The following is a 22,112-nucleotide window of genomic DNA, read 5'->3' as shown; positions in this document are numbered from 1 at the left end:
AATGGAAGTGAGAGAGGAAAGAGACACAGCAATGAAAATATAGAGCAGTACAAAAGATCTAATGTGAACAACAGAAAGAAGATGGAAAACAAAATGAACGGAGCTTCTGGGAACGCAAAACAAAAGAAGGTGGCCATCTGTATCACCAGAGTCCCAGAGGAAAGAAGACTGTGCCGAGCTGAAAAACAACTCGGAAGAAATAACAGCTGAACACTTCCCAAGGGTAGTGAAAAATATAAACTTACACACTCAAGAAGTCCAACAAACTTAAAGCAGAATAAACTCAAAGAAATCTATGCCGAGCGCATAATCAAATTGCTGAAAACGGATGACAAAGTAAGAATGTTACAAAAACAGCAGATAAAAAGGTACGTATTTCCCAGATGAGAACAGCAACCTGAAGGCCTTCGGGACTCTCCCCAGAACCACAGAACCAGAGGCAGGGACTTCCTTAACATGCTGAAAGGAAAGAGCCTCAGGCCCGCATTCTGTGGCAGGCAGAGGATCCTTCAGAAACGAAGGCACAATAGAGACACTTTCAGATTAAGGAAACTTAAGACAACTGGCCACAAGCAGATCTGCTCTAAAAGCAGTGTTAACAGGGTCCTTCAGACAGACGGAGATCACAGCAGAGGGAGGCCTGAAGCTTCAGGAATGGAGGAAGGCAACCCGTGTGGTAAATATCTGGTAAAACTCAATAAACAGTTTTCCCCTTCAGTTCTTTTTACTTATGTATTTAGCTGTGTCAGGTCTCAGCTGTGGCATGCACGATCTTTCATTGCCACGCACAGACTCTCTAGTTGTAGCATGCAGGTTTAGTTGCCCAGAGGCAGCTGGGATCTTAGTTCCCCAACCAGGGACTGAATCTGTTGCTTGCATTGCAAGATGGATTCTTAACTACTAGACCACCAGGGGAGTCCCCAAAATTAAGTCTTAGTTTAAAAATATAAAACACAACACCAAAAGTGACCCCAATGTAAACTACAGACTCTGCTTGATGATGAGTCACCTGGGCTTTGTGGACTGCAACAAACGTACCGCTCTGGTGAGGATGCTGGCAGGGATGGAGGCTGGGGAGTGGCTATATGGGAACTCCGGAGGTTCCTGTTCAATTGTGCTGTGAACATAAACCTGCCCCAAAATGAGGTATGTACATTACAACAGAATGAATAGAGAGGACAGTAGAAAATGAAAATAACAAGCTACAGGTGGAAGAAAATACTTGCAAATCACATCCGACAAAGAACTTGCCTGCAGAATACTGAAAGAACTCAACATCACAATTTAAAAGTAGGCAGAATATGTGAACAGACACTTCAGCAAAAGAGAAGTCCAAATGAGCACACAGAAAGCTGCTCGACGTCATTAACCCAAAGGAAAATGCAAACTAAAACCATAAGAATACTATTGCACACCTATTAGAACAGCTTAAAAAGCACCAACGAAAAGCTGATGATACAAAGACTGGGAGGATGTGAAGCAACCGGAATTCTCACACACAGTTGTGTGGTGCAGCCACACTAAGAAGGGTCTGGACATTTCCATAAAGTTAAATACATTCCTCCTACATGACCCAGCAAACCCACTCCTAAGTATCTGCTCCAGAGAAACGAAAACTTGTACACACAATGTTACGACAGCTTTATTCATGACTGTCAGAAACTGGAAAGAACTCAAATGACCTTCAATAGATGGACATAGGAAGACGTTCCATGGGGAACAGGGACGGTCTCTTTGAAGCACGGAGCTGGGAAAACCAGACCTCTGCAGGCAACAAAATGAGGCTGGACCTTCACTTACACCACAGACAAAAATTAACACAAGACGGATCAAAGATCCAAACATAAGAGCTTATACTGTAAAACCCTCAGAAGAAAGCAGAGGGGAAAGTCCTCCTGACAAAATTTTGTAATGACATCTTTCTTTCTTTGTTTTTACTTTCTGGTTACAGTGGTACAGTTTGTGGGATTTTACTTCCCAGAGACTGAACCCAGGCACTCGGCAGTGACAGCAGAGTCCTGCCCACTGGACTGCCAGGGGATTCCCTAGCAATATGACACCAAAAGCACAAGGAACAAAAAACAGGTTAATTAGCCTCCACTGAAATTAAAAACTATTGTGCACCAAAGGACACTCCTGGAAGACTGAAAAGGCGACCCACACACTGGAAGGCAGTGTCTGCGCAGCACACGTCCACCAAGGGATTCACACCCAGGATGCAACTCAACGACAACAAAACGACTGGAACCATGGGCCAAGTATCATTTGAAGGAGACATTTCTCTAAAGGAAATCTGCAAACAGCCTGTCAGCCATGCAACAGATGCTCAACACCCTTAATCATTGGGGAAATGCACACGAAAACCACAAGGAGATACCACTTCATACCCATCAGGATGGTTATTAAAACAAACGGAAAGTAAGTGTGGTCAGGATATGGAGAGACTGGAACCATCCTGCACTGGTGGCAGACCAACAAAATGGTGACGCCCTTGTGGAAAGCAGCCTGGTAGTTCCTCAGGAAGTCACACGTACAGGGACTTCCTTGGCGGTCCCACTGGTTAGGACTCCACTTCCACTGCAGGCAGCATGAGTTTGATCCCTGGTCTTAATCCCTGGTCAGGGAATTAAGGTCCTCATGTCACGAGGTTTAAAAGGAAAAAAAAAAATCACTTTAAAATCGCCCTTATCACCTGAAACTAACAAAACCTTGTTTGTTAATCGGCTATAGCCCAATAAAGTTTTTTAAAAAATTGCCCTGAAAGTAATGTTGTTCTGTGGTACTTGGCTTTCATGGAGGCACCTCTGCTTTCACCAGGTAGGCTCTGAGAAGCCCAAAAAGCCACACTTGACCCCAAAGCTGCAGAAAGGCAAGAGCCCACCCTCAACGAGCAGCTGTCCACACCCACACCTCAAAACTGTATGGAGCACTAAACAGTGAAAACCCACAAAGTGGAATTTCTGCCTCTCCAATGGCAACTATATTAAGTTCTCAAAATTCCTCTTTCCCAATTAATTTTGAAGTAAAGAAAACATGACAAAATATTTCTAAAACAGCATTTTGGGGCATAAATATATAAAAACAGATTAAAAATGTGTGAGTGCACAGTTAGTACATCAGATTCAGATCTAGCTTTCCATGTCTTCAAAAAAATCAATTATTTTCCTTTGATAAAAATATGACCAGAAACAGCAGAGGGCCTAGGTCACACAGCAATGGCCCACAGACACAGTTTCTTTGATCCTCACCTTGTTTCAAAATATTTAATTAGCTGCAACTTTTTCAAAGATTACAGGCTTCACATTTTAGAAATCCAGATTTCCAGTGTCTCTTGAAGAATGTCAGAAGTAGCCATTCCTGGAGGTGGCCCTCTAGCCCTGCTTTTCCTTGAGAATCTGGGCTTCCTCGCCCCGCCTTCCTAGGGGGTGAGGGGGGCACAAGCACTAGCTGTCCAGTCTTGACCACACCCTTCGTTACCCTGGCCAGGCCGCATCAGGCTCTTAAGTGAGCAACCTGTATGTGTAAGTTTCTCCCCTGTCCAGTATGTCTTCCCAAAGTCTTAAGATACTTCCTACAAAGAAGTAACTTCTGACCAGTCTGCTTAATGTTTGTTACACTGGGGATTTATTTAATCCACTTGGTTTTATCCTAAACAGACTGGTGCACACTGTTGTACTCGGTAGTGCATGGTTGGTGGGAATGTAAATTGTGCAGCCATTATGAAAACAGTACCAGGTTCCTCAAAAGACTAAAAATAGAACTGTCATATGATCAGCAACCCCACTTCTGGGTGTATATATGAAAGAACACAAATCAGGATCTCCAAGAGACACCTGCACCCCTTGTTCACTAAAGCATTATTTACAGCAGTCAAGATACAGGAGTAACCTCAATGTCCATTGACAGATGAATGGATAAAAGTTTGATATACACACACAATGGAATATAACTTAGCCTTAAAAAAAAAAAAGAAATTCTGCCATTTGTGACATGGATGAATGTGGAGGACATTATTCTGTGAAATAAGCCAGACACAGGACAAAATACTGCATGATACCACTTCCTGGAAAATCCCATAGACAGAGGAGCCTGGAGTGCTCAGTCCATGGGGTCACAAAAGAATCCAACACAACTTAGTAACTAAACAATCACCACTTACATGAGGAGTCTAAACAGTCAAACTTAGAGAAGCAGAGTGTGGAATGATGGTTGCAAGCATTTGGCGAAGAGGGACCAGGACAGAGTACAAAGCTTCAGATATGCAGAATGAGTAAATCCTGGAGGTCTGAGATACTGCATGAAGTGAAGTCGCTCAGTCGTGTCCAACTCTTTGCGACCCAATGGACTGTAACCTACCAGACTCCTCCGTCCATGGGATTTTCCAGGCAAGAATGCTGGAGTGGGTTGCCGTTTCCTTCTCCAGGAGATCTTCCCCACCCAGGGACTGAACCCGGGTCTCCCACATTGTAGGCAGACGCTTTATAAGTCCTGAGATACTGCATAGTGCCTAGTTAACAACACTGTATACTTAAATTTTTGCTAGATAAGCATTCCTACCACAAAGTAATAATGAAAGCAGGAAATTTTTGCTGATTGACAATTTAATGGCACAGATCGTAGTTTCACAGGCGTACATGAAACTCATAAAGTTGTATAGTTGTTATGCAGTTTTTTTTTTTTTTTAATGAAAAAAAGACTGATGTAACTAAAATTTGTATTTGAAGTGTTAGCAAAGAAAGATAACCTTGGCTGTCTGGAAGAAAACTAAGTAAATAACAAAGTTAGGCAAGTATGTAACAGGTCATTACTGGCAATGGACCCCTACGAAGAGGTTCACGTGGCTCTGGTTCTCACCAAGGGTTCGGCAGGCATAAGGCCCCCACAGAAAGGGGCGTATCAACGTGGCCCTAAGGGTAGAGGGTTACCATGAGGCCCTCATGGGAAGCGGGGATTATCCCCGCGGCCCCCAGGAGAGAGAGGGATATCCCCGCGGCCCCCAAGGGATGAGGGGGCATCCCCGCGAGCCCCACAGCAAGGGGAGTATCCACGAGGCTCCCACGGAAACGGGGCGATCCACACGGCCCCCACCCAAAGCCCTCCCTAGCGCCCGCCGCCCGCCGCCTTCCGGCAAGATGGAGGCCGCGCCGCCGCCGACGCGCCTGACGCGGACCCGTGACGCCCGTGACGCCCGCCGCGCGCCGCCGCCCCTCCCCCGCTCCCCTCCCCCCGCCGTAACGTCCTGACGCTCCGCAGGGACCCCTGACTGGACGGCGGCGCGCGGCGGAGCGAGAGGCCTCGCCGCGGGGGGGCGGCGGGCGCTTACCTGAGCCGCGGCCGGGCCTGCGCGGGCGCCAATGGGCGGGCAGGGGTAGCGGGCGGCGGCGGCAGGCGGGCGGCGGCGGCGGCCTCGGGCTCCGCTCCTTGTTGGGGATTCGGCGGCGGCGGCGGCGGCGGCGGCCCGGGCGCGCGCTTCCTAGTGACGCAGACGGCGGGGCCGCGCACGCACGGGCAAGGGCGAGCCCGGGGATTTATTTGGCGCTCGGCGTGGAAGCGGGCGGTGCAGAGAAATAAGGCCCGGCGAGGCCGGGCGCGCGTGCGCGTGGGTGTGGGTTGGGCCGGAGGTGGATGTCCTGCCCTTTCCCAGGGCTGCGGGTCACGCTGCCCCCCCGCCCCCTCCGCCCGCTGGCTCACCTGCCTGGCACGGAGGAAACAAGACCCGGGAAAGGATGCGTAGGAAGACTCGTTTAGGGTTGGCGAGAAATGTGAGTGACCTGCCCGTGTGTGAAAGGGTCTCCCCAGAGGCAGGCAGGTGAGAGGGCTGTCGTGGCGGTCGTGCAGTCCGAATCCTGCGATTATCATGTTTTATTTTTGTATTATAGTAAGCCATAAAGACAGCCCCCAGTGTTCCTGTGTCGACCCCCAACCGCGCTGTCTGTCCTATGCTGTAATCACTGACCGTGTTTGCTCATCTTAATTTGCGTTAACTGAAGTTAAAATCCAGTTCCTCCGCTATCACAGAGCCACGAAGGACACCCTGAAGTAGGGTTAGGATCGCTGTGAAAACTTAAAATTACAGTAACTGGCTGGAGTATAAAGACCCTAGATTTTCCAGAACATGAGACGGTTTAGCAGCACTCAACACTCAGCTTTCATGGGTTCCTTTGACTTGGGAGCCAGCACAACCAGGCCTTAATGTTTGCTTGAAAGGTGCAGTGGGGGCCCAGGGGATGGCAAGTGGGGTTCACCTGCCCTGCCCAGGGCCGAGGCACGTGTGAGGCATCCCGGTCAGCAACAGGACTCCTAGAGGAAGCAGGGCAGCGGTGGGATTGGCTGTTCCCACACCTGCCTGTGTGCCCGGCAGTTGTGGGACCCAGAGGGTGGCCGAGGCTGGCTGTTCTCAGACAAGTTCAGGCAGGTCCCAACTCTTCTCTCGTGTTGTGTCCCTGCTCTGCTCGCTGACAGCTGCCCATGACTCAAACCCTAGATGGAAGCCTGCTGGGTCCCTGGGTGCTCCCTCTCAGAAGGCCTAGAAGTCTGAAAACAAACGCCTTCTTTAGGACTGAGCTCTGAATCTGTGTTCATAATTTGAGTTTCCCTGTCCTCACGTTTCTGAAGTGGCTGCTAATTAAATCAGAGGGAGGGGTTCAGAAGATGCAGAGGGCAGGGACCAGGCCAGGTCCTGCTGCTGCGTGGCCAGGTGAGCCCTGGAGTCTGTGGGCATCCTAAACTCTCCAGTCTGAGTTTGCAGGGCCTTGGTGTATGTCTGCTACCGAACCTGACGTCTGACATTTGAACGGAAGTGCTGGGCTCCGCTTGGCTGGAGGGATGGATTAGTTCCTCCTGGCTAGGGGCTGAGGTGGTGCTTTCTCCCCTGGGCTCCCATGGGGATGGGAGCTTCCACTCTTGGTTCCCTGCAGAGGAGAATAAACCTATGAAAGAGTGATCAGCAGGCCCAAGAATGCTGTGGGTTTGCCAAGCCCCGTGCTTTACTTCAGCTCCACCACACACAGCCCTTGACCATGGAAAGCAGGACATGACGGGCCGGCTAACCCACCAAGGCCTGTCCCCTCCCTCCTCCACTCTGCCAGCCCCAGGGTCCAACACCTCCTGCCTAGGGTAGGGAGCACATGCACTGGGTGTTACAGAACTGTGCGTGGGTGGAAGTTGTATTCAAGCTCAGTACACACCCCTCTATCCAATGTAAGAGTATGAAGTTTATTGATATGGTTTCAGATTCACTCTGCAGCCAACTTTTAAGAAACTATCCCTCACTTAGTATTAAAGACCAAGATATTAAAATGTACTTTCTTTTTCCAACCGTGTGTCTATGTGAGGCTAGGTTTTATCATGTGCTTCAACCATTCTCACTGATTCTTCTTTGTTTTAGGAAACTGTCATTGTTTTTCATTTTATTTTTTTGTTTTTCATTTTAAGATGTTAATGTGTGACAGGTGTATCAGTTCAGTTCAGTTGCTCAGTCACGTCTGACTCTTTGCAACCCCATGAACCACAGCACGACAGGCCTCCCTGTCTATCACTAACTGCCAGAGTCTACCCAAACCCATGTCCATTGAGTTGGTGATGCCATCCAACCATCTCATCTGTATAGTTTCTAAATTAATTACTGTTTTTTAAATTTCTCGGTTTTAATTCTCAGTGTGGTCCCCACTGACTCATAAAGCTCACGTAAACAGCTCTTTGTGGTGGAGGGGTCCTCTAAATTTGTAAGGTTATAAGAGTTCCCTGAAGCCAAAAAGTTGAGGAAGTTTTCTCAAAATTCCTAGTACATCCATGAAATAGATGATTGTCTGGCACTTGAAGTGATGCGTATGAGGACAGGAAAAGTACAAACGTCACTGTGGGCATGTCTCAGAGGTCTGAGCTGGGACTCCCTTCAGCACCGCTGGGGGGAGTCCTCTCCAGGGTAAGGAGTTTAGGGGATCAAGATTTGTGTCTTTATACTTTGCAGTGATACAGGGAACATTATGTTTGTAACCAGAAAAAAACATTGTCATAAGATAATGTCTACTCTTATTTTCCCCAAAGTGGACTTTGTGAAGATTAAAAACATGCTTTGCAAAATCATAAATTACCACCTGTATGTAAGGTTTTATTGAATAACATGTAGGTTGTCACAGGGCAGGGGCTGGGTCTTCAAATCCATCACTGTTCTGGAGTCAGATATGTAATAAACATGCACTTAACTCCTGTTGAATATACAAATAAGTGCATGGATGTTTTAAAGTTACCAGTTACATAATTACAACTGCTGTCCAGTTGAATTGTGTCCTCTACAGATGTGTTGACATCCCAGGTCTCAGGCCCTCAGAATGTGACCTCATTTGAAACTAGGGTTGTTGCAAGTGTAATTAGTTAAATAATGAGGTCATGTTGAAGTTTGTGTGTGTGTTCGTATCTTAGTTGTGTTTGACTCTTTGCGACTCCATGGACTGTAGCCTGCCAGGCTCCTCCATCCATGGGATTCTCTAGGCAAGAATACTGGAGTGGGTTGCCATGCCCTTCTCCAGGGGATCTTCATGACCCAGGGATCAAGCCCGGGTCTCCTGCATTAGCAGGCAGATTGTTTACCATCTGAGCCACCAGGCAAGCCTCCGTCTTGGAGTGGGGGCCCCTAATTCAGACAGTGATGTCCTGACAGACAGACACCAGGGAGAGGCAAAGACCCGAGTGAAGTATCCACAAGCCGAGGACGCAGGGTCCAGCAGAGCCCTAGCTCAGGCTCCCTATCCCTAGGGAATCCCTGGCTCATCAGAGCGCCAGCCGCTCCCTGGGAGTGGAAATCCAAACACTTCCTTCCCAGAGTCCAAGTCACCAAGGAGAGCTCAAGGCAGCTGGGCTTCACTTAGTAAAGAAGAGACCAGACCAGCTGTGCTGGGGGGGTCATCCGCAAGCTGGGTCCTGCCCGCCCACTGGCCTGCATGCACCCCTTGTGGACCTGTCCCCTTCCCAACATGCTGAGTGCTGGGGACACAACCATCTCACAGCAGGAGGGGCCCCCACACAGGCTCTGTGGGCCCCCATCTGATGACAAGTGGTCCAGGCCCACGCCTGTTCTTCAGTAGCCCTGCGCGGGTTGGAGAGACTGCCTTTCCCAACAGCCAAGTCTGGGAGCTGGAGGGTGGCCCTGTCCTCGCTTTCCCTCCCCTCCCTGCTGGGCAACACCTGACTACCTACTGAAAGACACTTCTGAGGCTTCAAGGCTCTGGTTGTGGCACACTGAACAGCATCCTAGAAAACTAATGCAGCTGCCAAAGAGCACAGTCACTTCTCCTCAGCAGGAAGAGAAGCAGCAGGTAGGTGCCGACCCCGCACTCTGTCCCACGCAGCTTGCTGGGCTGGTAGGATGTGTCGGGGGCTGGAGGGAGGCCCACTGGGGACGGCCTCTGCACTTCCAGCCCACGTGGCCTGCTGCACACCCTGTTCCATTGCCTCCCCCAGGCACCAGACAGCCCCCGCTGTGTCCAGAACGCACAGGGTCCTGGAGGCAGAGTGTCAGGTGGTTTAGAACCTGTCCCACTTCCCAAAGGGGAGCCTAACCCCAACCCCCACCTCAGGGTGGGCTGTTCTTAGTGACTCACTTCAGCTTCCACAGCTAGTTCATGCAGCTGCCCCAGGCACCCGCTGCCAAGTCATGAGGATGCTCAGGCAAGCCGGTGGACAGTCTTGGTGAGGTGAGGCAGCCTCCCGCCAACACCCATGTGAGCCAGCCAACACGGAAGTGGGTGGCTTCCTGCTGCAGGCAGCCTCCAGACAGCCAGGGCCTCCACCATTGTCCTGACTACAGCCTCCTGAGAGGCACCACATCAGAATGACCCAGCTCCTGAATTCCTGACTCAACAGAAACTGAGGCGAGGTTTCTTGTCCTCTGCCACTGCTTGGATTTATTTGTTTCACAGCAATAGGTACTGAGTACAGCTCTAACTCCTCCCCAGAATGAGTCCCACCTATGCTTCTCTGTTAAGAAGTGTTATCGCTCAGGGAACTCAAACTTGAGCTCTGTGACAATCTAGAAGGGTGGGGTGTGGTGGGAAGTGGGAGGGAGGTTCAAGAGGGAGGGGATATATGCATACCTATAGCTGATTGCTGTTGATGTGTGGCAGAAACCAACATAATACTGTGAAGTGACTATCCTCCAATTAAAAATTTAAAAAGTGTGATCGCTCTTCTGGGAAGGCTTTCCCATCATATCCTCATGTCAGAGGTTCCATGTGGTGACTGCCCCTCAATGCCTTACCAGAGCCCCCAAAGGGGTAAGAAGCCCTGACCTGTGATCAGCTACTTCTCTGAGAATTCCAGGGCTGTGTGCTTCTGTGTGGCAAGCATGTGCCTGTGAACCCAGATGACAGGCGCGCACAACTCATGCCTTCTAAAGGTATTTTCAACGTATTTCTTTCCGCTCCTGAAGATTTCTGATGTCTCCACTTTGCAGGAGGCTGTGTCCTGGATTCCGACTTCCCCACCTCTCCCTGGGCAGGGGATGGAGGGGAAATGGTGCGAGTTCCTTGGAGCCTGGGGAAGTAGCCAGGACTGCCCCAGGAGAGGGCCGTGGGTGTGGGGGGAGGTGAATGGGTTTCTCTGGGTTCCAGGGAGCAGGCCTCTCTCCAGAGTCTGTGTCTTTGGTCCAGTGTGGACATCTACCAAACATGCCATCGCCTCAGAATTCTGAAGAGTCCCTGCCAGGCACCCCGTGTGGCAGTTCAGGTTCCGGAAGACACTCATATCAACCAGTGTGAGGATGTCTACTTGGTCCCTTTGTGCCACTCCAAGTCCCCACGTGAGGGCCGGATACGTGTCTGAACCATAAGTTGCCCAGCAGGGCCCACAGAGCCACGGGGCACACCCTGGGATTCCAGGAGCACCCTCCCCACCCGAGCAGGACCCACAGCCATGGTGAGAAGACAACTCAGACCCCACACCGGCAACCTGAGAGCCTGGCCCGCAGGAAGACTCAGCCCTGGGGGAGCCAGGGCAGCCTCCTCCCTCTGCCTCCACCAACTCCTGGGTCTCCAGAGGTGAAAGTGGGCTTGTGTGCTGTTTCTGTGCTTCTTTCTTAAAATTGCCATTGTCAGAAGAACGACTCACAGTTGTGATAATACTCAAGGCTGGGGTTTCCAGGAGGAGAGCTGGCTTTCTCACTGATGCACAGGCAGCGAGCAACTCCACAGCTGCAGGACACACTGGGACAGCGCATCCATTTCTTAAACATACAGGTTTTTTTTTAATTGTTCATTTTTAAGTTCACTTTCACTACTTGGATGAAATGGGTATGACACTAGGGCTTCTGCTACGAGAGAGCTGCTGTGGCTCAGAGAAATCCCACCCTCGGTCCTCTTTCCGCTCCCCTTTCTGAGTCCACAGAAGCCGCCTGTGGGCAGCAGTGGGTCCCAACCTGGCGGATTCCAACCCTGCTTGTCACTCCCTCCAGAGCTGTCTTGGTGTGGACAGAGAGGTGAGCACAGGTCCCAACTTCCCTAAAGCCCACTGCAGGGGTCACTACCTGCCTGTGCTCTCTGGCTTGGCTCTGGGAGGCCACCAGCAGTGACACTGTAGGTTTCTGTGGAATGAAAGCCAGGGGCACTGAGGGCTGCCATCTGGTCTCTGTGGCACCAGCTCTGGGCCCTTCCTGTGAGAAACCCCTCATACTTTCCACCAAGTGGTTGGCCAGCAGGGACTTGGCCCTCAAGCATCCAACCGTGGGGCTGGGGCTGCGTGGAGAAGGGGAGGCTGCTGCCATGTCGTCAAAGGCCAGCACCGGGGGGTCTGGAGTTCCCCCCAGGCTGAGGGAGGGGGAGGAACCCAGCCAAGGAGGGTCTTGGCAGGAGAGGCCTAGAGTCAGGCCTCCAATCTGCAGGCTAGCCAGAGGGGGCCACCAGCCAGAAATGGAAGGATGGGGCAGGTGGGGAGGCAGCTTGAGGAACCCTGACCCTTGCCGTCCAACATCTGAACTTTCAGGCACTGGTCCTCTATCCCCTAATATCTACTTAGGGCTCCCAGAGGGGCACTTGGGGCTGCCACCCTCCCACACCTGGCCACCTGAAAGCCCCATGGCTAGAAACAGATAGGGGCATCTTTTAAACGAAGAGGGCACACAGGAGGGAGCCAGGACTCCAAAGGGCTCTACAGACAGGTCCTCCAAAGCTTGGAGAGGAGGGACAGCGGGAAGCCGGCTGTCCCCACAGAGGTGCTGTGCCAGAGAGAAGGCCCTTCTGGGAGGAGGGGCCGGCGGGGATGGCCATGCTGCCCACAGCCCTCTAGACCACAGCAGTTTGCTCACCGTCCCAGTGGAGATGGCCCACTCTCCTAAAGACGCTGGCCAAACCACACCCCATGACCTCTCCAGCCAAGCGCAATGACTGAAGGCTCCCAGGGCAGCCGAGGGTGCCAACCTCAGGCCAAGGGGTCTCTGGGGACCCCTGTGCCACCACATTACGGCACGCTGCAGCTCCTACCCACCAGTTCCAGAAAGCACCGCTGCACACGCAGCTCCCAAGGCTGGCCAGTGACTGGATACCTGGCCCTCACTGCCCACAGTCCTTCTCTGTTCAAGTCTTTCTTCCTTTGCCCCCTCCCGCGTGCCCAGCCCTTCTTCCAGGGGAGGAGGACGTGCAGGTTGTGGTGCCTCTACCTGCCGGCGGAGCTGGCTCAGAGGACGTGCCCTAAGTGATAAGGTGCTCATAAGGACCCGAGTGTTCCTGCCACCATCGCTGGCTTTATTGAGGTCGACACCACGTCTGCTAAGAGGGTTGCCAAGAGGGGACCCAGCCACCGCCCAGCTTGGGCCTGAACTGAGGGATCGTGTGCCACTCCCTGGGGGCTCCTCCAGAGAGAGCCTGTGGTCAAAGCCTTGCCACAAGGACCAGACAGCTCGGAGCGCGGAAAGAGAAGCTGAAGCTGGGAGGGCAGGAGAGGAGGGAGGAGCGGGAGCAAAAGTTGCATCTAGACAAAGTCGAACAAAACAAAACCGAAACCCAGATGTGTTTCTGTCTCATCTCGGGATCCAGGCGTCGCGGAGTCCAGAAGGCCCCTTAGCCGGACATCTCCTCGCGCTGCTCCTTGTTCCTGCGCACCTCGGCCGCGTGCAGCTCCTGCCAGGACAGGCGGGGTGGGCGGGGCTCTGCAGCCGGGAGGGACTGGGTCTTGCCCCTCCCAGTCCTCCTGGGCTCTGCGTGTCCTGCCCTCCACCCTGCTCCCGGCTTGGGGACCCTAGGGTCCTTTCCTCCCTAGATTGGTTCGGTCCGAGGTGCTGCCGATGCGACCAATGAGGACACGCTTTAGCGACCAGGAGCAACAGAGGGCAGGGAGAGGCCTGAAAAACCGACTGAAAGTGTGGCTTGAGGGTGGGGGCTGGCCCTCAGTGAGTCTGGGCTTGTGTCCAGACCAGGGGGTTGTGGCTCAAGGGATTTCCCGGGTGTGCAGGCTGCGGAGCTCCCTGGTACTAACCCAGTCCCACTCTCAGGGAGGGGGCTCCGGCCTGGGCAGGGGTTCCCCGACCCTAGCCGGCTCCAGCAGGACCTGGAGTCATGGAGAGGCCGGACTGTGGGAGTGCTGGCGGTGCAGTGGGTACGCACCGCCAAAAGAAGGAGCATCTGGGGACCCCTGCTTCGGGCCCCGCCCCCTACTCGGATCCACCCGCCTTTCGCCCCGCCCCCTGCTCGGGCCTGGCCCGGGCGCGCACCTTCTCGCGCAGCCGCTCACGCAGCGCCGCCAAGTGCGCCTCGCGGATCTCCTTGCTGAGCTCCATCTTGTAGTTGAGCTTCTCCTCGGCCAGACGGCTGAAGTTGTTGTTCTCCTCCAGCGCCTTGTGCAACACCTCACGTTCGTGCTCGCGCCGCTCCGCCAGCTGCTTCAGCACCTGCGCCTCCTGCGTCTGCGCGGCAAGGAGGGGGTGGTGCCGGGCGGGCGAGCGTGAGGGGCGGCCGGGCCCACCCCTCCAGGCACACCCCCCAGCCCTCCGCGCTGCTGTCAGGGACCCGCCGCCCAGCCCGAGCCCACCGGACTCGTCCTCAGTGAGAGCTCAGGCCTACACTGTCCTGCCGTCGGCTAGGGTGACCATCTCATCCCCAGACAAGCCCTTCCTGTCCACCCTCGGCTGCAGAGCTGCCCCTTCCCCGCTGGACTCCGGGCGCCCCCTCTCCATCCCACTCCAGAGTCCGGGCTGCCCTAAGGAATATTGGAGGAGCGGAAGAAGCTCTAAGTTTGTGGACTGTTACTGAGCTTTTCCCTGTCTCTTCTTCAAAGGTCTGCCCGCTGAGCACAAAGTAGGTGCTTAATACACACCAGGTTCTGAGCTCCCTGAGGGGCTGAGGGCGCGGTGGAGGGGCCCTCAGGGCCGCTGGGGAAGGGAAGAGTCAGAATGAGAAGAGTGATGCTGCTGGAGGTCCCAGGGGGAGACCCAAGAGCCCCAGAGGTAACAGCCTCCCTCAGCTTCCTTCAGAAGGCTGCCGGGCGCCACCCAGGAGCTGGTCACTACTGGGTAACCCTGAGAAGCCTGGGCCCCCAGGTCTCACCGGCCCTGCTGTAAGGGGGTGGATAGAGCTGCTGCCCCTGCCCAGCGGGCTTGAGCATCAGGACAGTACTCCTGAGAGCATAGGGTTTTCTGTGTGTTTCAGTCTGAGAGAGTCTGGTGTGAGAAGGAGAGGAGGGGCCTGCTTCTACCAGGGGCACCCCTGAGCTCCCCCGCTCAGGAGTCTGCCTACCCAGCCTCCTCTCACAGCACCCCGCCTGGGGCTACCTCCTGATCTTCCCATCTGGCCAGTATGGCCAAGGGCACCCCTCTCAACAATGGCACCCCTCCAGTGGCTGCCACCCAGGAATCCTTCCTCCCTCCCCTGTCTCATTCTGATGGCTCAGAGGGTAGTCCAGGGATGTGAGACTCTCTCTGCTACAGGCCCAAAGCCCAGCAGATGCTTGGAGAACCCTGCACCTTGGGAACTCTGTCTGTGGCTACAAGTCCTCCTGACCATCTTCATCAGGACCCAGAGGGGTGGCTCCTGACCTTCCTCCGCTCCTCAGCTGCCTCCAGCCGCTTCTGCAGCTCTTCCAGGGAGGTGTCCTTCCTCTTGGGCGGGGAGGAGAGCACGGGACTCTCCGGGGACAGGTCGGAAGGGGACTTGAGGATGACCTCAAAGCTCTGGCCGGAGGCCCTCTTGTCCAGCTGTTTCACTTCCATGTCTGCAGGGCAAGAGCAGGTGGGGGCTTCAGGAGGGCTGGGCGAGGAGGGGGGAGGCTGAGCACATCCAAGCTAAGAGGTGAGACATCCAAGTCAAGAGGTGAAGAGGACTCCAGGACTGGGCCCCCAGGACCGGCCCCTCCCCCAGGGACCCTTCTCCAGAAGCCAATCAACCAGAAGCGTTCACAGACGTCATGGGATGGGGTCAGTGAGGTCAGCTGGCGGCAGGCAGTGTGAGGTCAAGGGCCAGGCACTCACCCCCATACTGGTAGACAGTTTTGGGGTGCGGCTGTGAGTAGAAGCAGGAACAGATGAGCGACAGCACCGACAGCTCCTTCATCTTCTCCTTGTATGCTGTGGACATGAGGCCAGGCTGAGCAGGTGCCAGCCCATCGCTCCTCTGGCCCCACCTCCCTGGCAGCCCAGGCCTCCCCCCGGCTCTGCCCCCATCACTCCCTTAATGTTCCTCTCTGGGAACCGATGGATAGTGCTCTTTTGTGTCCCACATCTCTGACTGTGAATCCCTTCCTCCCTCCTGGATGTTAGTTGTCTTCCCCTCTGCACGCCTCCTTATGGGTGCCCTGCATTGTTCTCTCTCTGAGCCTCTGCACCTCGATCCCCATGTCTTTGTCTCCCTCTCCCTCCTTTTCTCTTTCTTGGCATTTCTGTCTATCTCCCCCGCCTCTGTCTATCTGTATCTCTGCTTCCTTCTGTCTTTTTGGCTGTCCATCTGTCCCCACCTCTCGCTGTTATCTTTGCATCTCGCTGATTCTTTGTCATTGTGTATCTTCCTGACTCTCACCTCCTTCTGCCCCTCCCTGGACTTCCTCCTTCCTCCCCTTTCCCTCTCATGAATACTTGCCCAGTCGGTAGAGAGGTTGACCACCACACTCATGACTGGGCTAGCACAGATGTAGAGCTTCTGCAGGCAGCATTTTCTTGGGCTATGCATTTAGGTGAGGCCCTCAGACCCTCCTGTCCCCGCACCTGCCCTGTAGTGCCGCCACCATGGGATGAAACCTGGTTCTCACTAGACACGCACCAGTACCTCTCAAAAGCCAGAGTGAAGGGAGCTGTCCGTTCAGCACCACACCCCTCCCTCTACCCTTGCAGGGTGAATGCCCCCAGCCAATGTCCACAGTACCCAACCAGAAAAGGAGGTAAGCCTGCTCAGGCCCTGGGCCCTGTCAGGGAAGGGGAGATGCCCACTCTCAGAGTGAAAATAACTCTGCTGTTCGTGGTCTCTTCACACAAACCAGGCCCCAAAGTAGACACATGGGTTTGATGCCTCACCCACTGGTTCTCAACAATCCTGTAAGCCATACTGTCACCCCGCCTCCACTCAGTCAAAAGGGGGCCCAGGTAGCTGGGGTGATTTGTTCAGAGCTCCTCCATGTCAACCCAGATAGTCTGTGTTCTTTCCACCTCCACACTAGGTCCCAAAGACTAGGGGCCTCAGACCCCCCAGGCTTTCCTCCCTGGCTGGAGAAGCCATTAGTGGTCTCTAAAGAGACATTCCAAGGAGAAGTACTCTGGCTCACAAGAGAGAAAGAGCATGCATTGTTACCCACAGCATACTTTTATGCGGCAAACAGTTTGGACAGAAAACTTTCTGATCAAATTTCATACAAGATAGTATTTTAAAATTGAATTAACATAAAATTTAGGAAAGCGTTGGCATAGAAATAGGACTCAGGACAGAAGTGACCCACCCCTGTCTCAGGGAGCAGTATGCTGTGACCAGGGTTTTCCACCAGCCAGTGCACAGAATGATGGTATTGGATCGAAACATCCTGATGACCCAGACCCTTCTGGAGAGAGCCCAGGGAGCCTTGAAAGAAGCACAAAGGAATCCTGGGCAAGCAGCAAGGAGGGCCTTTGGGGTCTCAGAGGGGAAATGGCAGAGACACGTGAGTTGGTCATTGGCTCAGGAGGCTGAGAAGGAGGGCCAGGTAGAGGCAGACCTCAAAGGGGATTTTGGCCTGACATCAATTTTGCTTTTTCAGAAACAGAATCTAGTTTTGTATTACTTATGTCATTAAAAGTTAACTTTAAGACTTCCCTGGTGGTACAGTGAATAAGAATCTGCCTGCCAGTGCGGGGAACGCTGGTTTGATCCCTGGTCTGGGATGAGTCCACATGCCTCAGAGCAACTAAGCCTGTGCGCCTTGAGCATGTGCTCTGCAACAAGAGAGGCCACCACAGTGAGAAGTCTGTGCACTGCAGCTAGAGAGTAGCCCCCACCCGCTGCAACTAGAGAAAGACTGCACACAGCAACAGAGACCCAGAAAGCCATAAATAAACAAATAAAAAGTTGAAAAGTAACATCCCAGTGGGAGGGATGCTCCCCAGGAGAGGACTTGTGTGTTTGGCTGCTGGTGGTGGTGGGGACTGCATGGCAGTTGGGGAACGGGTAAATTTGGAGAGAATACCAGCAGGGGGAAGCCTGCACCCAGGCTGGAGATCAGGACTGAGCCTAGTCATGTGCAAGATGGGAGAGAGGTTTCAAGTTCCTCTCACTACGGAGGGGAGAGTGGACGGAGGGCCAGGCCTCTCCACAGATGTAGCTCCAACCAGGAAACCCCTGCAGCAGGAACACTCTTCCTTTTCTCTCTTCACAAGACCCTCTCTTCCTTCCCTATCATTGACTTCAGAAGGTCATTAAAAAAGTCTCTACTATGAACTGGATTGCTTTCAGCCGCCCCCCCCACCCATATTAAATGTTAAACATGCAAAAATGCATATTGGCCTTTTTGATAATGATATCCCAGACAAGCAAGAGTTAGAAGGCACTGGGTCAGCATATAGCAGCAGCGTGATAACAGTAATAGTCGTCCAAGGGGCCAGGGGTGGGCATGCCACACCCTTCCTCCCAACTGACTCTCAAGACCAGCCACCACAGGCAGACACCCTCATCAACCTCATTTCTACAGAGGTGAAGAAGGCTCAGAGGGGGCAAGTGGCCCTCCCAGAGTCACACAGCATTCCAAGATGGGAGCCTGTCAGGAGCCCAAGCCTCTGAACTTTCTTGTTGGGAGCCTCATGGTGGGTAAGAAGGTCTTCCAGAACTAGGAGGGAAGTGAGCCCATCATAGATTCTCACTCACCCCTAGAAGGGCCTTGGAGGCTGCTGCTTGCTGACTCTTGACAGATGGAGCTTGTTGCCACTCTGACTGTCCCTCTCTTGCTAGTCAGAATTGGGAGCCCAACATGGCAGGTTGTACCCAGTCTGTCCCTCTCTTACTAGTCAGAGTTGGGAGTCCAATATGGCAGGAATTGCCAGCAGCATTCACCTTTTTCTGGGAAATGTGGCTACAACAGTCACATTGCCTGGCATGGACTGGGCACTCACCTCCTGGCAGGCCCAAGCCCAAGCACTGTTTCCCAAAATAGCTCATTCAACCCTCAGAACAAGCCTAGGGGAGGTGCTGGCACTATTACTGCCAGCCAGATGGGGAAATTGAGCCTCTGAAAGGCTAGGTAGCAGGTGCAAATCCTCATAGCTTGCCAGAGTTGCATAAGGGGATGAATATGAACGACTCTGCAAATGTGCCTGAAGAGCTGAGCACTAGGGAAGGACACCAAGAGGTGGTGTCCTCAGAGTGCAGCCCCCAGGAGGCACAGGCCAGGGTGAAGGTGACCCTGCAAGGCCACTGAGGCATCGAAGCCTGCTCTAGTCAGAGATATGTTTTCAGAAAGACTCCATAGCTGGTTTACTCTGGCCACAGTTATTGGTAGTGTCATGTAGCCACTTCTGGGCCAGACCTCCCTCCTACCAAACTTTGCTGGGAGAAGCTGTGGTGAGCACAGGCACCTGTACACGTGGCCCACACTCTACAGAGGGCAGAGCTGATGACAGGAAAGGCCCGGCCCTGTGTGATGTTAGCCAGGGGCACTTCTCAAGTGGGCACCGCACCACATCTTTGAAGCGATGGCCAAGCTGGACAAAACTGACCAATTGTACCCATGGTCTCCTGGACACCAGTGATAACTCGGACACCCAGAAAAATCCTGGGAACGAGTGTGGGTGAGCAGTGCCCCAAAGACTGGCCAAGAAGAGGATGTGGTGCCATAGGGTCTGAGGTTGGAGGGTCTGGACCCAGCCCTGATGGCCATCGAGGGTTAGGCTTCCTCTTCGTCCCTCCCCCACCTAACCTAACTCTGCTCAAGTCTGAAGGATGAGAAGGAGGCCTGTTGAGCAGTGTTTTTACCAACAGGGTGAAAAGCTGATAAATGCTCCCCAGGAATGGTTGCCCATGTCCCCCAGCTCAGCACAGGTGGTGAGTGAGGCCACTCAGCTCCACCCCAGGGTGGGACTGGGGCAACACTGGCCACCTTCATTTGCCCAGTGTCTCTGGGGATGACAGGGAGAGGGCAGGGGGTGGATGAAGTCCAGATGGACAAGACCAAGGAGGTTGGGGAGGGGTGTAGTCAATGACGCCCGTGGTCTCCTCCCACGCTCCTGCAGAAGTCACCAGGGGCCAGAACCACCTGCCCTGAGAGGCGGGGTCAGCGCGGTGCACACGTGGGTGGGCGGAGCTCTGGCGCTTCCGGCCTAAGTGGGTGCTCCCGAGAGTCTAGTTAGCTGGGGAGGGGGAGATTGCAGAGACTGGTCCCCAGGGGAGAGGGAAGAATGGGCAGGGTGACCGGGTGGAAGTGGGAGGCCGCCCACCCAGCCATCTCCGGCACCGCGTGCAAAGATTAAACTGGTTTTGGGGAGACTAGACTGGGCAGAACGTTTCTAGGGAAAGCGACCCTCGCGTCCTTGCGCCGGGGGTTGCCGGGCAGCACCCTCGCGTCCAGTATTTGCTACGCCTTTCCCGCCTTGTCCGGTGCCCGCTCCTCCGCGAGATCCTCGGGCCTGCTGCAGGCGGGGGAGGAGGGGGGTCGTTGCCCTTGAGGGCGGTGGGTCTGCAGCTGGGGAGGCGGGGCGGCAGGGGAGGGAAGGAGGGGCAGACGTCCATCCTCACCGGAACCCGCAGTGTAAAGGGCGGTGGCTTTTTCGACCGGGGTGGGTGGCACCTTGTCACAGAGGGTGGTCCCGAACCCGCAGCGGCGAGGGGAGGGGGCGGCGAAGCGAAATGCGGGCGCAGCTTTGCTCAGGTTTCCTTCCCCCGTCTTCTCCCAGCGCCCTCTCCAGTCCCTCGGCCGATCCATTGGCGCAGGGAGGGTCCAGGCCACGCCGGCCCCGGGCTGGGACTCCCGCAAAGGGTCCTGTGCTCCTCCCTCCGACCCCCGTGAAGGCGTAGTTCCACCAGGGTCTGCGGTGGCCGGACGCCTCCCAGGACCATGCCTGCACCCCTCGAGCGCGCCCACCCAGATTCTCGGAGCCACCCTGTGGCACGGCAGTCACGCCCGGCCTGGCACAGCGGCGCACGAAGGGGCAACGGCACCCCCAGGCCGACGCCCCCACCCCGAGCATGGTCCCTACCCCGCGGCCCAAGCCTGCTAGGCTGGCACCTCAATCCCTGCTCTATGGGCATCGGGTCTCCCAATCCCCTAGCCCTCAACCATGTCTCCTGGGGGTTCCACCCGGAGCTTGCCCGCCTTTCAGGGCGCAGGATCCGAGATGGGAAAACACTCCACATCCCGCCCAGCAGTAGGCGAGGCCAGACAATAGTCTGGTGCTCAGACCCGCTGCCCCAGGACACCGGAGGCCCGGGTGCCTACCGGAGATGGTGCTGGCCATGGTGCTGGCGGCGGCGGGGTTGCGGGAGGCGGGAGAGGCGCGGGCGGCGGCTGGAGCTGCAGTCGGCGAATGCTGCAGTGTCGGGGAGGGGAGGGAGCTAGGGAGGGCGGGAGGCGGGAGGGCAGGGGAGAGGGAGGGAGAGAGAAAGAGAAAGAGAGAGAGAGAGAGAGAGAGAGAGAGAGAAAGCGCCTGGCTGTGGCTTGGGCTGCAGCCGTCGGAGGGAGGGGGTGAGGGGAGCGGACAATGGGAGGGGCTGAGATCTGCCTGGGATGCAGAGCTCTGCGCCGCAGCCAGAGGCCCATCCTCCCACCGCTCACTGTTAGGACCCGCTGCCCCAACTTGGCTTTGTACACTCTCAGGGGGCTGGTGGAGACAGCACCCAATTCCCCAGGGGCTGTGCACGAGCAGGGGGCAGGCCTCAACGTCAGGGTGGGGTTGCAGAGCTTCTCTGAGGCCAGTGAAGGCTGGGAGGTGCCTTTTTTGTGCCCAGGCTTGTGCTGAGGGAAAGCAAATCATAGATGGTGTGGGTGGGGGCTGGTCTGGAAGGCCTCCATGGGCCTCCCAGAGGATGAGCGACTCGAGGCAGAGAAGAGGGTAAATCAATGTGCAAAGGCCCAGAACAAAGCTTTGGACGAAGACAGAGACAGGATCCAATCCCCGCTCTGACATCTACTTGCTGTGTGATTGAGGGCAAGTTTCTGACCTCTCTGGGCCTCCATTTCTCAGTTGTGAGATGAGATAATGGTGTTAATCCCCAGTGGTATAGGAGAAGTGTGCACACTTGGTGAGTGTCCTGCCTGCTTCCTCCCCAGACTCAGAATTCTGGTTGATACCCTCAAAGGGAGGGCCTTTCCCAGAGTAAGCATCACCTCTTTGGGGATGGGAAGTCAGGCAGATGGAGTGATGTTCCCATTTTAGGGACAGAGCCACTAGGCCAAGAGAAGGGCTGACTCCACAAGAAACGGCGTCCTGGAGCCAGAATTAGAACTCTGGGGAAACCTGGAACATGCAGAGACGAGGAGAGCCAAGAACCTTAATGTGCACACTCAATGAGCATAATGGGTCCACACTGGGGCTGGTCTACCATGGGAGTCCCACAAAGCCTACCAGAGCAGACACTCAGTGCAAGTTCAAGTTCACTGACTTGATTGAGATCTCTGTGCCGGCCTTCTGGGGCTTGCTATGTGGCCATGTCCCTTTCTGCTCATCTCTCAGGGTGTAGGACCACAGCACT

At 54.4% G+C, this 22,112-nt stretch overlaps 1 protein-coding gene across 1 annotated transcript; it reads right to left on the bottom strand.

Annotated features, from left to right (window-relative positions):
- Positions 1 to 13,046: 13,046 nt before the first annotated feature.
- Positions 13,047 to 20,878, bottom strand: STMN3 (stathmin 3). The gene is made up of 5 exons (XM_068987481.1): positions 20,860 to 20,878; positions 15,449 to 15,544; positions 15,017 to 15,192; positions 13,697 to 13,888; positions 13,047 to 13,106 (listed from the first exon to the last, which is right to left on the bottom strand). Exons 1-5 carry the CDS (start codon positions 20,876 to 20,878, stop codon positions 13,047 to 13,049), a joined length of 543 nt encoding a protein of 180 aa, XP_068843582.1.
- Positions 20,879 to 22,112: the final 1,234 nt, after the last annotated feature.

The sequence above is a fragment of the Capricornis sumatraensis genome, chromosome 15 (assembly GCF_032405125.1).
Source record: "Capricornis sumatraensis isolate serow.1 chromosome 15, serow.2, whole genome shotgun sequence".
NCBI classification, from domain to species: domain Eukaryota; kingdom Metazoa; phylum Chordata; class Mammalia; order Artiodactyla; family Bovidae; genus Capricornis; species Capricornis sumatraensis.
This window is presented reverse-complemented; position numbering and strand designations above follow the sequence as displayed.

Coding starts and splice junctions, on each gene's coding strand:
- STMN3 (XM_068987481.1), bottom strand. Junction 15,193..15,448: donor AACTGTCTACCAGTATGGGG/GTGAGTGCCTGG, acceptor CTTGCCCTGCAG/ACATGGAAGTGAAACAGCTG. Junction 13,107..13,696: donor GTGAGCGGCTGCGCGAGAAG/GTGCGCGCCCGG, acceptor CTGTCCTGGCAG/GAGCTGCACGCGGCCGAGGT.